This window comes from Nanorana parkeri, unplaced genomic scaffold (genome assembly GCF_000935625.1).
Source record: "Nanorana parkeri isolate BGI_ZX_2015 unplaced genomic scaffold, ASM93562v1 scaffold214, whole genome shotgun sequence".
NCBI lineage: Eukaryota > Metazoa > Chordata > Amphibia > Anura > Dicroglossidae > Nanorana > Nanorana parkeri.
This window is the reverse complement of record NW_017306482.1, coordinates 490,781-504,680: the sequence shown is the minus strand read 5'-3', so window position 1 is coordinate 504,680 and position 13,900 is coordinate 490,781. Positions and strand designations below refer to the sequence as shown.

The following is a 13,900-nucleotide window of genomic DNA, read 5'->3' as shown; positions in this document are numbered from 1 at the left end:
AGAAAACTGAGGCTGTGGTGCTGCATAATGGAATATGGTTTGACCTGAAGATTTGCCATGTGAATGCAAGGTTTCAGAATGTAGTAGATCCCATTGCACTCCTGACCGGATAAAGCCCAAAAGAAAACTGGGGGGTGCCGAAAGTGACAGCGAATGCCTCTGCACATCAAATGCAAAATACCATAAAGTCACAATGCACTCCGTTAGTAGATAGCAGTCAATCTTTATTGACTGAACAGTCATATACACAAAGCTTTGTGTATGTGACATCATGTTCAGGCAATAAAGAAGATTGACTGCTATCTACTAACGGAGTGCGAGTGACTATATGGTATTTTGCAACGTTTCAGAGCCTCACAGGACCCCTTCGTCAGAAGCTTCTAGATCCTTGAGGGCTTGTTCACATCATGTCCAGGCTCGAACAGTTTATGTCCGCACCTGAAATGCATCCCAATGCATTCCTGGTTCACACCAGTGCAGTCCGTTCCAGTGCGGGGCAAAAAAAAAAGCTGCATGTACTATTTTTTCTGGTCTGAAACACACCAAAACGCATGCAAAGACAGCACCTGAAATTCAATATAAGCTAAGAAAAGATGCACCGGAACGCACTGTACTGCATTTGCAGATCTGGTCCGGACTCCAATTAGAAGCACGCAGTTAGACATGGTTACATAGTACTTGAGGTTGAAAAAAGACGCCGGTCCATCATCTATTTAAAAAAACAAACACAACAGAGCTGTCATTTTATGGGGCAGTGGAAGCCATAAAACATGACCTGGAGAACTTGCAGTTGAAAGTAACAGTTTATATTAGCCCCATCTACAAGGTATGTAAGCAGGCGATGATTTATGGGATCTTCTGTTGGATAAATTACTAATCTGTTGACTTTTTGTTTTTTTTAAATGGATGTCTACACATTTCATCGTTCACCTTAAAGAAGAACTCCGGGCAAAACTTAGTAAGCCTTGCACTGGGTCTACCCCTGCAATGCAAGGAAGGGTTAACTGCTTGTTTTCATCTAGGCAACCGATCGGCTTCTGTCTTTCATTTTCAAATCTAACTTGAACAAACTAAAGAGAGAAGCTGATTTTGTTGCCATGGGCAACTGCTCCAGTTTCAAGAAATGTCCCCCAATCAGCTGCTCTACAGTTTCTTTAAGTAAGATTTGAAAATGAGAGAAGCTGATTGGTTGCCATTGACAGTTGCTCGTCTAAAATGCTAAATGACATGGCGATGGAGCGTAGGAGGAGACAGGCAGGAGGGAGTGCTGTCACATAGGGCTGCAACAACTCAATCAATTATTGAAAAAGTTGTCAACTTTTTCAATCGTCGATTAATTGGATTCCGATTAGTTGGCCCTGTTCACGGCTCCACACATGCTGCGCCACGCACCTTCTCCCCACCTCACACTTGCCGCTGCCAGACCCGCCCGCAACCACACGCCGCACCTCCTCCCCACCACCCGCATCCACGATCGGCACAGAGACGCGGGGAGAAGTAAGGAGGAGCGGGTGTGGGGGGATGACAGGCCCGATCTCAGAAGCAAGTTGCTGGAAGACTGCTCAGGTAAGCCTGCACTTTCCCCACACATGGTACTCTATAATGTATTGCTGGGATTTGTATTCCTCTATAGCTGATGGTACATGGTGCTGTACTGTATATTATACAGAGCAATGTACCATCAGCTATAGAGGAATACAAATCCCAGCAATACATTATACACTGAATGTATAATGTACTATTGCTGGGATTTGTTGTATTTCTATATAGCTGCTGGTATTTTGCATTGCGCTGTATAGAGGACTACAAATTCCAGCAATACATTATACAGCGGAATACCACCAGCTATAGAGGACTACAAAACCCAGCAATAGTACATTATACAGCACAATGCAGAATACCGCCAGCTATAATGTACTGTTGCTGGGATTTGTTGTATTCCACTATAGCTGGTTGTATTCTGCATTGTGTTGTATAATGTACTATTGCTGGGTTTTGTAGTCCTCTATAGCCGGTGCCATTCTGCTTTCATTGCTGTATAATTTTACACTTTCCATTTCACTATATTGCACACCACACTCTTTTTTTTACCTCCACCGCTCCAAGCTTGCTCCAGTGATGGACTACAATCTCAATACAAACTAGTAGTCCATCACTGGAGAAATTTTTTAACATTTATTTTTTATCCGATGAATCGAACTTAATAATCGGCCAACGAATCGATTTTGAAAATAATCGTTAGCTGCAGCTCTACTGTCACAGCCGGCTATCTCTAAGGGTCGGTTGAGTGTAACTTTGTTATTTTCCTCCCTAGACCAAAGCAAGCAGTTAACCCTGGCAGTGCAGGCATAGCCCCACTGCAAGGGTTAATAATAGTTTTGCCCAGAGTTCATCTTTAATACTCTGTTCTACTGTATTTGCTAAAATGATGGGGGCAGAAAAGTGGCTAATATACCCAGGGCACTTAAGTCACGGCTGGCAATCGTTTTGCAGATTTGTCCTGGAAGTCCAGTTTTGCTTTGGCCACACAGGACAATGCAAAAGGTTCACTTGTATTCAGCCTTTCACAACAGCACATACCTTTACATACTCTTAGCAGCGAGGAAGTCATTCCACCAGTCTCCATCTATCACTGCAATATTGATTTGAGTGGACTGACCCTTTAAGGAGTTGGAAGTTTGCTTTCAGTGGAGGATGAGGGAAATCACTGGAACATAATTGAGGACTGAAGTAAACCATATTCTCTACCCACAGCAAAGCATCATTGCAATTAACACACACACACACACACAGATTACATATTAAAGCCCAATCACATTTTTGTGGAGGGGATTTGAATCTGTATCAGATTTTCACTGAAGCTTGTCTCTACTTGATGAAATTCAGCATCACGTCCTAAACTCTTGATTGGCAGTCGTCATTCCTCAAACATTGAAGAAGGATTGTGTAGCTCATCATGTACCAATCACTTAGTGATATAAACACCTTCACCTCCTTCCAGATTTCTGGGTATCTTGAGCTGTGCCTGGAAGGATCACATAACCTGTCTCTGCCCTGTTTGTGTTTACTAGGCACACTCGGATGTCCTGCATCCCATGTTCATTGGGGTTCTGCATTTAAGTGCATTGGAAACCTATGACAGGTGCATCTGACCCATTTCCATTTGCTTCAATGGGTATTTTTTTTTACTTCCATGTTATAATTAAATGTTTTCAAATGCATACAAGAGAGAATTGTGCACACTGAAGGCATGAGACTTCCACTGAGATGAAACACACTTGATGCCATCTGAGAATTTATATGGAGAAAACATCAGCCACCGTGGATGGGGCCAGATCTGCGGCAGTTTGACCTCTACAGTCTTGTATATCGCTGAGCCCTTTATAGTGATGGAGGAGGAAATGGCACATCTCCCACTGACCTCCCTCGGCTGCCTGTGGGGCAAACAAACAGAAATTGAGAAAGGCAGCCATAAAATATTCAAGATCTCACAGCAAGATTCAGAGCGAAACAATCTCAAAGCTACCGAGTCTCCTTTGTAAATGAATTACCAAAAGAAAAGCAGCCACCTAAAAGGCAACATCCTGTGCAGAGAATTTGGCAACGGAGTCATATATTTAATTATGAAAAAGCAATGCCAAACCACAGATTTCCAGCAACCGGGAAATTTACATGGAAATGACATAGTGCCACGTTATTAGATTACGGTGTTCTATCAAAGATTGTGACTGCATTAGAATGTGTGACCGGTCACACATTTTAACGTAATCCCGCCCACTTTTTCAGCGGTGGAATATGTGACCACCAATAGGTGAAGAATTCCAACGCTTTCTCAGCTGTTCCAGGGCAGATCGGCATCGCAGATCTTATGTGCAGGAGAACCGATCTGCCCTGGAACAGACAAAAACAGACATGATTATAGTCCAGCATGGGTGGCAACCATTGCATGGGGGAATAGGAGAGTTTGTTTATAGGTAAGAGCATAGGATTGAGGGTAGGGGGGCTAAATTCAATTTTCCCAAATTTGCCTGGGAAAGTGGAATTCCCCTGCAAGAGCTTGGATTTTCTTTGGGGGGGGTATAAGAGAAGTTAGGCTATGTAAGGAATAATAGGGTTAGGAACAGATAGGGGGAAGCCTCTTTTATTCTTATTTCTGCTGTAGCCGCTTTATTAATGACATGATCGGTAACTACCCTGCCTCCCCAGAAAGGTTTCCCACCCAGAGCCTAATCATCACTAAGAACGAGAAGCTGAATCTCGTACAGGAAGGCCCAGTGAAGAAAACAATGAAAGGAATTTAGTAGGGATGCACCGATACTAGTATCGGTGCCAATGCCAAGTATTTAGGCGAGAATGAGTACTCGCCCAAATGCTTCGATGCCTAGCCCGATACTTGAGCTTCCGGTATCAGGAAGCCGGGCAGTGAGGCATTACACGCTGCCCGGCTTCCTGATTGGCTGGGAAGCCGGCTTCTTTGAGTCATATATTTAATTATGAAAAAGCAATGCCAAACCACAGATTTCCAGCAACCGGGAAATTTACATGGAAATGACATAGTGCCACGTTATTAGATTACGGTGTTCTATCAAAGATTGTGACTGCATTAGAATGTGTGACCGGTCACACATTTTAACGTAATCCCGCCCACTTTTTCAGCGGTGGAATATGTGACCACCAATAGGTGAAGAATTCCAACGCTTTCTCAGCTGTTCCAGGGCAGATCGGCATCGCAGATCTTATGTGCAGGAGAACCGATCTGCCCTGGAACAGACAAAAACAGACATGATTATAGTCCAGCATGGGTGGCAACCATTGCATGGGGGAATAGGAGAGTTTGTTTATAGGTAAGAGCATAGGATTGAGGGTAGGGGGGCTAAATTCAATTTTCCCAAATTTGCCTGGGAAAGTGGAATTCCCCTGCAAGAGCTTGGATTTTCTTTGGGGGGGGTATAAGAGAAGTTAGGCTATGTAAGGAATAATAGGGTTAGGAACAGATAGGGGGAAGCCTCTTTTATTCTTATTTCTGCTGTAGCCGCTTTATTAATGACATGATCGGTAACTACCCTGCCTCCCCAGAAAGGTTTCCCACCCAGAGCCTAATCATCACTAAGAACGAGAAGCTGAATCTCGTACAGGAAGGCCCAGTGAAGAAAACAATGAAAGGAATTTAGTAGGGATGCACCGATACTAGTATCGGTGCCAATGCCAAGTATTTAGGCGAGAATGAGTACTCGCCCAAATGCTTCGATGCCTAGCCCGATACTTGAGCTTCCGGTATCAGGAAGCCGGGCAGTGAGGCATTACACGCTGCCCGGCTTCCTGATTGGCTGGGAAGCCGGCTTCTTGGTCACTTGCGTGGAGCCGGCTTCCTGGCCAATCAGTAAGCCGGGCAGCGTACCATTACAATTACTGATTGGCCAGAAAGCCGGCATCATGCTCCCTCGTCTCCTGGTGACGTGTAATGACATGTTGCCTAGCTTCCTGATTGGCCAGCTTCTCGACCAATCAGGGAGCCGCGCAACGTGCAATTACACAGCGCTCGGCTTCCTGATTGGCCAGAAAGCAGACTCCATGCTTTCTCCTCACTACACACAGCCTGGCTTCCTTAATGGGACTTCCGATATCGGTATTTGGTATTGGCGAGTACCAAAAAAAAATATCGATACTCGATAACGAAAAAACGGTAACGATGCATCCCTAGAATTTACTAAGACTGCAGCAGATGGAATCTGGAGCAGTTGCCCATGGCAACCAAATCAGCTAGCTTTCAATTTCAAAGTTTAACAGAGCAAGCTGAAGATAGAAGCTGATTGGTTACTATGCACATCTGCTCCAGCTTCTGTCTGCTCCAGTTTGAGTAAGGTCACCCCAATGTGTCCTGCACAAGAACAGGAAAAAAATAATTATAGTGACCACTGCCAAGCGGGACACAGAAGCTCATTAGGGAGCCGGGAAGACAATCTAAGAGGCAGCACGAAGTTTCTAATGAATACAGTCTGTATTTCCACTTGCAATGACAGGAAAGACTAACCTTTCATTGCACTGGCTGCCAGGAATGATCCAGCACCATAGTTCATACACTTTGCTAAGGTTTCCCGTAGTTTTGGTGCGCTTACCTTGTGGAGAACGGTCCTCCCATCGGAGTCTCTCTTCATGGGGTCTGCGCCGTATTTCAGTAACAGCTGCACCACCTGGAGGTGACCGCAGTACGCTGCCCGGTGCATAGCTGTGCTGCCTCCATGTGTCTGAGCATTGCTGTCAGCTCCAACACTCAGAAGAAAGCTACACACAGGCAGATGGCCATTCCGGCAGCTATAGTGCTGGGGGAGAAATAAAAGAAACATCCAGTTATAAATACCAGGGATGTCCCGATGCCACTTTTTTAAGACCAAGTACAAGTACTGGCCCTCATGTACTTGCCGATACCAATTACCAATACTTTTTCTATGCGGGCCCTGTGATTTCTAGTTACGCCCCTGATAACATGATTAGGTTAATCATGATCCATAGTAAAGTACAGTCCATAGTACAGTACTATCTGATTAGATAACACATTTTATAGGAACTCTCTATAGCATCACACCTCCAAACAGAATCTAGCAGTTCGGTGGCTCAGAAGTATTGCCTTTAAGTTTATTCTATTAACAAGCTTTCCTAGTTCAGACAGTATTTGTAAAAGGTTGACAGAGGTGCTATGGCAGTATAGTAATTCATGATGTGGGTATGAAAGGCAATCATAGTATATGGCAATAAAACTTTAAAATGTTAAACTAATACTCTATATGAAGTACACACTATAGTACACACACTATTAGTTTAAATCATGATCTATAGTACAACTACATATTATGTATGTACTATAGATCATGATTTAAACTAATAGTGTGTGTACAATAGTGTGTACTTCATATAGAGTATTAGTTTAAAATCATGATCCATAGATAGTAACATGATCCATCCGATTCCAAACATGATTTGAACACAGGCCCTTACTTGATGGTGCCTGTGCAATGGAGGTGCCTCACGAGCTGCCGATAGCTTTTTTTCCTCTCATGTGAGGACGACGTCGGCGGCGCTGAGCGGCAAAGCGGAGGAGTGTCGCGTCACTGCTACGGGTGGAGCTCCAGGTCGCCGGCCAACTACATTAGACCCCACCTGGAGCTCCGCCCACAGCAGTGACGTGACGCTCCTCCAGCCTTCCCAGAGGACCCCAGCCACCACGGAGGGTAAGAAAAAATAAAACAGCGCAAGCTTCGGCGCTAGGCATCAAGGCATTTTGACAAGTACTTGTCAAAATGCCCTGTATCGGGCCCGATTCCGATGCTAGCATCGGTATCGGGACATCCCTAATAAATACAGTGCAATTAAAGTTGACCTTTACCCATAACTTCAAAATGACAACAAAGTCGCCTTTAGAAATGTTTAGTGATGACAATCTACACACACATACTTCTAGATAATTGCCGGCTTTTTATTTTGTGCATACCTTATTTCTCTTTTCTTCCCTAGTCTTCTGGCAGTGGCCATGTTTACTAAGGGCAGATTACTAGATCTCCCTTTACTTCCTGGAACTCTGTGACCATGCACATCATCTCAGGGGAGGAAAATGCCTTTCCCTGAGATCTCGTGAGATTACAGATGAGATTTCCCAGCAATGCTCTGCTGATGTAACCTTCCCAGGATGCAACGCTTGGGAACATTACATAATTTGTGCCAAAGAGGACCAGGAAGTGGAAAAACAATTGTAAGTAAAATAAAAACAAGTTTGTTTAACTAATGAATGTGAGATTATTTTATATCAGCATGGAGAGCTGCACACTGATGTGATTTTTACCCAAAGGGGGTAAAGGTCCACTTTAACCCCTTCGTGACGGGAGACGTACACTTTCCGTCCCACCACAAAGTGCCTATATGACTGGCCATACTGTATGTGACGAGTTATTTAAGGCTTTGTTCACACCAAGCACGTTCCAGGAGCAGAACAGAGAAGTCACAGACCGGATCAAAACTGCGTCCAATGTATTCCAATGGTATTTTGGGCTCTAGTTCACATCGCAGCGTTCAGTTCCAGAGGAAATTATGGGATTTCACTTGCTGAGCGTTTTTCAGCGCTTCGATCAACGCTGAAAAACGCCCAGGTGTGAACCCAGCCTTAGCGAGATCTGAATCTAACATGCCGTCAGGATCAGTCTCTAAGGTTAATATTAGCTGTTCCTAAGTTTGGAGCAGCCTAAGGCCTTGTTCACACCAAATGCAGACCAGATCTGCATGAGATTCTGCACACGCAGTGCAGTGGGTTTTTCCGCGTTTTTGATGTATTCCGGGCTGTTTTTGTAAAAAAAAAAAAAAACACAAATTTTTTTAAAGCCTAGAATGGACTTTCAGTGCGTTGCAGGGCGTTTGCATGCATTCCAGAGCAGTAAAAATAGGGCTTGCTGCAGTTTTTTTTACATGCTCTGGAACTGAACGCTCCGGTGTGAACTAGAGCCCAAAATACCATTGGAAGCAGTTTTGATCCGGTCTGTAACTGCTCTGCTCCTGGAAAGCGCTTGGTGTGAATAAGCCCTCAACTGACAACAAAACAAAAAAAAACAAAAAGTTTTTTTCCCCTTTTTTTTTTTACAAAGTGTACAAATAAATTAGGAAAATAAAAATTATATATAAATATTTTTTTATACTATGATTATTATAAAAAATAAATAAAATACAATTATCAAAACTTGTGAAAAAAGTGTTTTCTTTACATTTTTCCTCATTTTTTAAATATTTTATTCAAACTAAGTGAGGAGTTAGGTACACATGAATTATATAGCCCTATCTGTCCTCTAAAAAACAATATATAATATGTGTGGGTACATTTAGTAAGAAAGTATATTAATGCCGTGGACGAATCACACAGCAAAAATGTAAAAAGCGTGTCAGTCATTTATGAACAGAAACTGAAAACCAGCTCAGTCATGAAGGGGTTAAGAGGTTCAGCCTAATGAATGATCTAATGTTCTATAATCCTAATATAAGAAAACCAACATTTCCCAGGAAAAGATTGTTAGTGGGGATCCGAAGTCCCTGCATGGAAGTCTACATTGTAACATATAAAAATATAACAGAGGCAATGTAGTGACATTATATAAATTAGGGATGCACCGTTACCTCGGCCAATCCCTGCACTGGCTTCCACTCACCCAGAGGATACAATTCAAAATATTAACAACCACTTACAAAGCCATCCACAACTCCGCCACCGGATATATCTCAAACCTTGTCTCAAAGTATCACCCTAACTGTCCCCTCAGCTCTTCCCAAGACCTCCTGCTCTCCAGCTCCCTCGTCAACTCCTCCCATACTCGCCTCCAGGACTTCTCTAGAGTCTCTCCCATCCTCTGGAACTCTTTACCCCAACCTGTCCGTCTATCTCCCACCTTGACTCATCTCTTCAGGGAAGCCTACCCCACCTCAACCTAACCACTGAACCATCACGTTCTCAAACAATTCATCCCCACACAGCTCCCTCCTCATGTATCACTTCCCCCTCCCTTTTAGATTGTAAGCCCTCAGGGGCACGGCCCATTACCATCTTGTTTTGAATTGTATTGTAATGTCTTCCTTATATTGTAAAGCGCTGCACACACTGTTGGCGCTATATAAATTCTGTATAATAATAATATCTGTTTTTTGGGACCGAGTACGAATACTTTTTTTCGCTACTTGCCAATATCGACTACCGACACCGGAAGTTCCATTAAGGAAGCCAAGCGGCATGTAAAGACTCGTCACCTGGCTTCCTGATTAGCAGGGAAGCCGTCTCCATGCTCCCTCGTCACCAGGTGACAAGGGAACATGGACCCGGCTTTCTGGCCAATCAGGAAGCTGGGCGCCATGTAATGACTCGCTGCCCGGCTTTGTGATACCAGAAGTATTGGGCTAGGGATCGGGAGCATTTGGGCGAGTACGAATACTTGCCCACATACTTGTATCGGTGCATCCCTAATATAAACACATCTCCTTCAGACGGCTTTCCAGTCACTGATCATCACATGTGGACTGATCCAGGAGTCATCGCCAAGGCCGCACTGCCTGTTATAAGAGGAATCCGCGGGTCTCACCAGTGCCGTGTAGCCAAAGTGATCAGTCAGGTTTGGACCTGTCCCCTTATCGATGAAGCGCTGGACGCGAGTGAGATCTCCATCCAGGGCAGCGGACCAGATACCTGTTTAAATGACAGTCTAGGTTTATTATGGGATGGAATTCAGGATTAGTTCATTTAGCCTTCATTCATACCGCTGCGGTGCGGTAGGCAGGCCCTTCATATTGCAACTTAATCACACGGCCCCTCCCACCAGTCATGATCTGCCTGCATTGCCCAGAGACCCAGTAATGACGTCATTGGGTCTAAAATAAGGCGTTTAATGCAAACAGAGGGTTTTATTTAACATTTCCTGATGTGTGTCTGTGGATCGGGAAGGCAAAATATAACCAGAATAGACCACCATTAAACTCTCACACTGGTCACAATGCTGTTATTCAGTGAGGACACGCTGAGACTTGTAGTTCCTAGTTCCAGTCTGCCCTGTGTGAGCTTCCTGCTGTCCTCACCTCTGTGGAAGTCCATCTCCTGCACAGTCTCCCTCACCCCGCCATCTGCTCCCATACAGCACCCCTCACAGCCCTGGGAGTGACAGGAGCTGCCGCCATGTCCGTCCATACCGCCCGCCGCTATCAGTCACACTCGCAGCCTTCCACCCAGCATGGGTCAGGCGACCAATCAGGAATCGGAAATTTCACCCAATCAGGTGTGAGATGAGGCCGACCAATAAGATTATTTGTCAGCTGAAGTTGTCATTCCCTAAGTCTACCAGCAGGTGTCGATAACTGACAATGTGCTCCGAGGACAAGATAAATCATCCCCGCCCACAGTGCTAACAAAGCGCGTTGGCTGATTAGTTTTCCTCCGGCCCTTTGTAATCAGTTGGATTATAAGTGAATAATTTATAACGTTCACATCAGACTGTACGCTCCTGAGACTAAGCCCGGGTCTGTAGCTCCCAGTTGCCCGGGTAACCAGGCATCTTGGGCGCAACCAACCACCCCGCAAAATTTCCTCTGTCCTGCCAGGCTCTCTTGCCCATTGGCTGTCGCGTACTCAGTGGGCGTGCTTCAACCTTCGTGGGTGTCCAATCGACGCTCCGTCGCTCCCGTGTCTGATTGACCAATCGGCGTCACGGCAGCTAGACTCGGGAGTAGTAAGATGGCGGCTGTGGAGCAACAGAGTGTTCGGTCGAAGGGCAGGTGGAAGGCTCCGGGGTGGCTCCGCTGTGTGTGGTTGGTTGCGGTGCTGGTGAGCTCAGTGAGTACCGATCAGACGGAGGAGTACCTGAAGAGGGAGCACTCACTGAGCAAACCTTACCAGGGTGAGCGTGGTCCGGGCACAGGATGGTAGGACAGAACAAGTGAAGGAGACCTACATAACACAGCTGTGGGGATCACATGAGGGCTCCGGGAGACCCGGGAAATGTGTGTAGGGGGTAGAGCAGGGTGAGGGGAGGAAGGTGAGAGTACTGTTGGGAGGAAATCATGAATGAATGAATGAATGAAGTGCTGTGTGGAAGTAAAGCAATGATGAGGAAATGAATGGTGGTGGTCATGGTGGTGAAGATGAGGGTAGATGGTGGTGGTGGCGGCGGAGATGAGGGGAGATGCTGATGATGGTGGCAGTGGAGATGCTGATGATTTTGACGATGTTAAGGAGGGTGGCGGCGACGGAGATGAGGGGAGATGATGTTGAGGAGGGTGGCGGCGACGGAGATGAGGGGGGACGATGTTGAGGAGGGTGGCGGCGACGGAGATGAGGGGAGACGATGTTGAGGAGGGTGGCGGCGACGGAGATGAGGGGAGACGATGTTGAGGAGGGTGGCGGCGACGGAGATGAGGGGAGACGATGTTGAGGAGGGTGGCGGCGACGGAGGTGATAATGAGGAGGATGGTGGCAGATGTGATGATGAAAGCGACGAAGACGGCAGCGCTGAGGGGAGATGATGAGGAAGGGTGGTGGGGCGGAGATGAGGGGAGATGATGAGAAAGAACGGTGGCGGCGGCGGACATGAGGATGGTGGCATAGGTGATGATGACTGCGGAGATCAGGGGAGATGATGAGGAGGATGGTGGCAGTGGAGATGAGGGTATATGATGATGAGGAGGAAGGATGGTGGTGGTGGTGGTGGTGGTGGCGGCGGTGGAGATGAGGGTAGATGATGAGGAGGAGGAAGGATGGTTAAGATGAGGAGGAAGAGGATGGTGGCGGAGATGAGCCGGGATAATGGTGGTGGGGAAAATGGAGATGAGGATGGTGACAGCGGTGTTGAGGGAGATGATGTTGAAGAATGATGGTGGCGGTGGAGATGAGGGGATATGATGTTGGTGGTGGAGATGATGAGGGTGGTGCTGGCAGCTTTTTCAGTCAATGACCAAGAACAAGCGTGCAGATTTATTTATATAGTGCCAACAATTGATGCTGTTTACATTCACATCAGTCCCCGCCCCCAAGGAGCTCACAATCTAAGGTCCCCATCTCACATACATATACAAGGGCCAGTTAACCTTCCAGCATGTCTTTGGAGTGTGGGAGGAAACCAGAGTACATAGAGTAAACCCACACAGATAGTGTCCTGACCGAGATTTGAAGCGGGGACCCCAGTGCTACAAGACGGATCAGGACTTCTGATATTACTCGCTTCTTCTGGGTCAGTGATTCAGAAACCATGCAAGGTACAGACAGCCAGGCACGGAGCATCTTCTGAAGGAAAGCAGTGGCAGCCCCCATGTTTGAGGTAGTTGCATATGCAATGGAATATTAACAAATGATGATGGTTCTCTCTTCTCTCCTCCTTCAGGCGTGGGCTCCTCTGCCTCATCACTATGGGATCTATCAGGCAATGTGCTTGTTACTCCTCAGTATGTACGCTTGACCCCGGACCAGCAGAGCAAACAAGGGGCCATCTGGAACCGATTGGTAAGATATCTTCCAGTATAAGTGTGTCCGAGGAGAGAATTCTGGAACACTGGTTGGAATAGGTGTTCCCACATAGTGGTGGTTGGGATGGCAGTTTCCCCGTATATTGTACTGAAGTTTTATTTATTTATATTGGGAGATGTAGTACCTATTTGGGGTCATGTGATCAGCAGTTGTGTGACACTTTATTCATGTCCCTATTGTTGGAATTGTCCTCAATACTGAAAGCAGCACGAGTCCAAGACCCTAATGTTCATATGTGAAGGCTTTTATTGTTCACCCTGGCAACCAAAAAACTTCTCCTGTTCATGCTGTTATATAGGGTTGTGGGGGAGAAGACATGAAAAGTAGACTGTGAGGGTTTGCCATGTGTAAGAAGCTTCTTCTTTCAGACGATAAACATCAGACCCATATTTAAACATTCTTAATGTGAATGAAAACTCTACTTTTGCAAAAATAACATATTTCATTGCAATGCATTTACTGTACACTGTGAGTGGAATTTACTAAGACTGGAGCAGCTGTGCGTGGCCATTAATCAGCTTCTATCTTTCATTTTCAAAGCCTAGTGACACTAAACTCAGGAGTTACATCTTAAAACTACGTTCAAGTACCTTAACTATTAACAACAATGTATCTTATGTGTGTATCACTCAGCTGTAGATCCTCAAATCATCTCTGAATTGGTGCTGACACTGTTCTTCCTTCTGGAGAGGGGCTACTTTTGTTCCCCATGGTCCCTGTGTGTGTTGTAGAGTAGTCACCGCTCCAAGCTCACTCCTGTGTTGGACTACAATCTCATGTTTAGTTTACTAATTTGTATTGAGATTGTAGTCCATCACAGGAGTGAGCTTGGAGCGGTGACTACTTTACAACACACACAGGGACCATGGG

The 13,900-nt window shown here is 45.6% G+C and overlaps 2 protein-coding genes across 5 annotated transcripts in view; one reads left to right on the top strand and one right to left on the bottom strand.

Moving 5' to 3' along the window:
• Positions 1-3,287: 3,287 nt before the first annotated feature.
• ANKRD39 (ankyrin repeat domain 39) lies at positions 3,288-11,469 on the bottom strand. Its single transcript, XM_018555799.1, has 5 exons — positions 11,459-11,469; positions 10,594-10,725; positions 10,104-10,207; positions 6,117-6,320; positions 3,288-3,434 (listed from the first exon to the last, which is right to left on the bottom strand). The coding sequence occupies exons 2-5, from the start codon at positions 10,700-10,702 to the stop codon at positions 3,297-3,299; spliced, it is 555 nt and encodes a 184-aa protein (XP_018411301.1). The 5' UTR covers positions 10,703-10,725; positions 11,459-11,469; the 3' UTR covers positions 3,288-3,296.
• The window catches only part of LMAN2L (lectin, mannose binding 2 like), a 26,616-nt gene continuing 23,901 nt past the window's right edge, over positions 11,186-13,900 (top strand). For all 4 annotated transcript variants that reach the window (XM_018555798.1, XM_018555796.1, XM_018555795.1 and 1 more), the window contains exons 1-2: positions 11,186-11,408; positions 12,888-13,006. In XM_018555798.1, the coding sequence (XP_018411300.1) occupies positions 11,246-11,408; positions 12,888-13,006 (282 nt within the window). In that variant the 5' untranslated portion in view covers positions 11,186-11,245. The remainder of the gene's footprint in view (positions 11,409-12,887; positions 13,007-13,900) is intronic.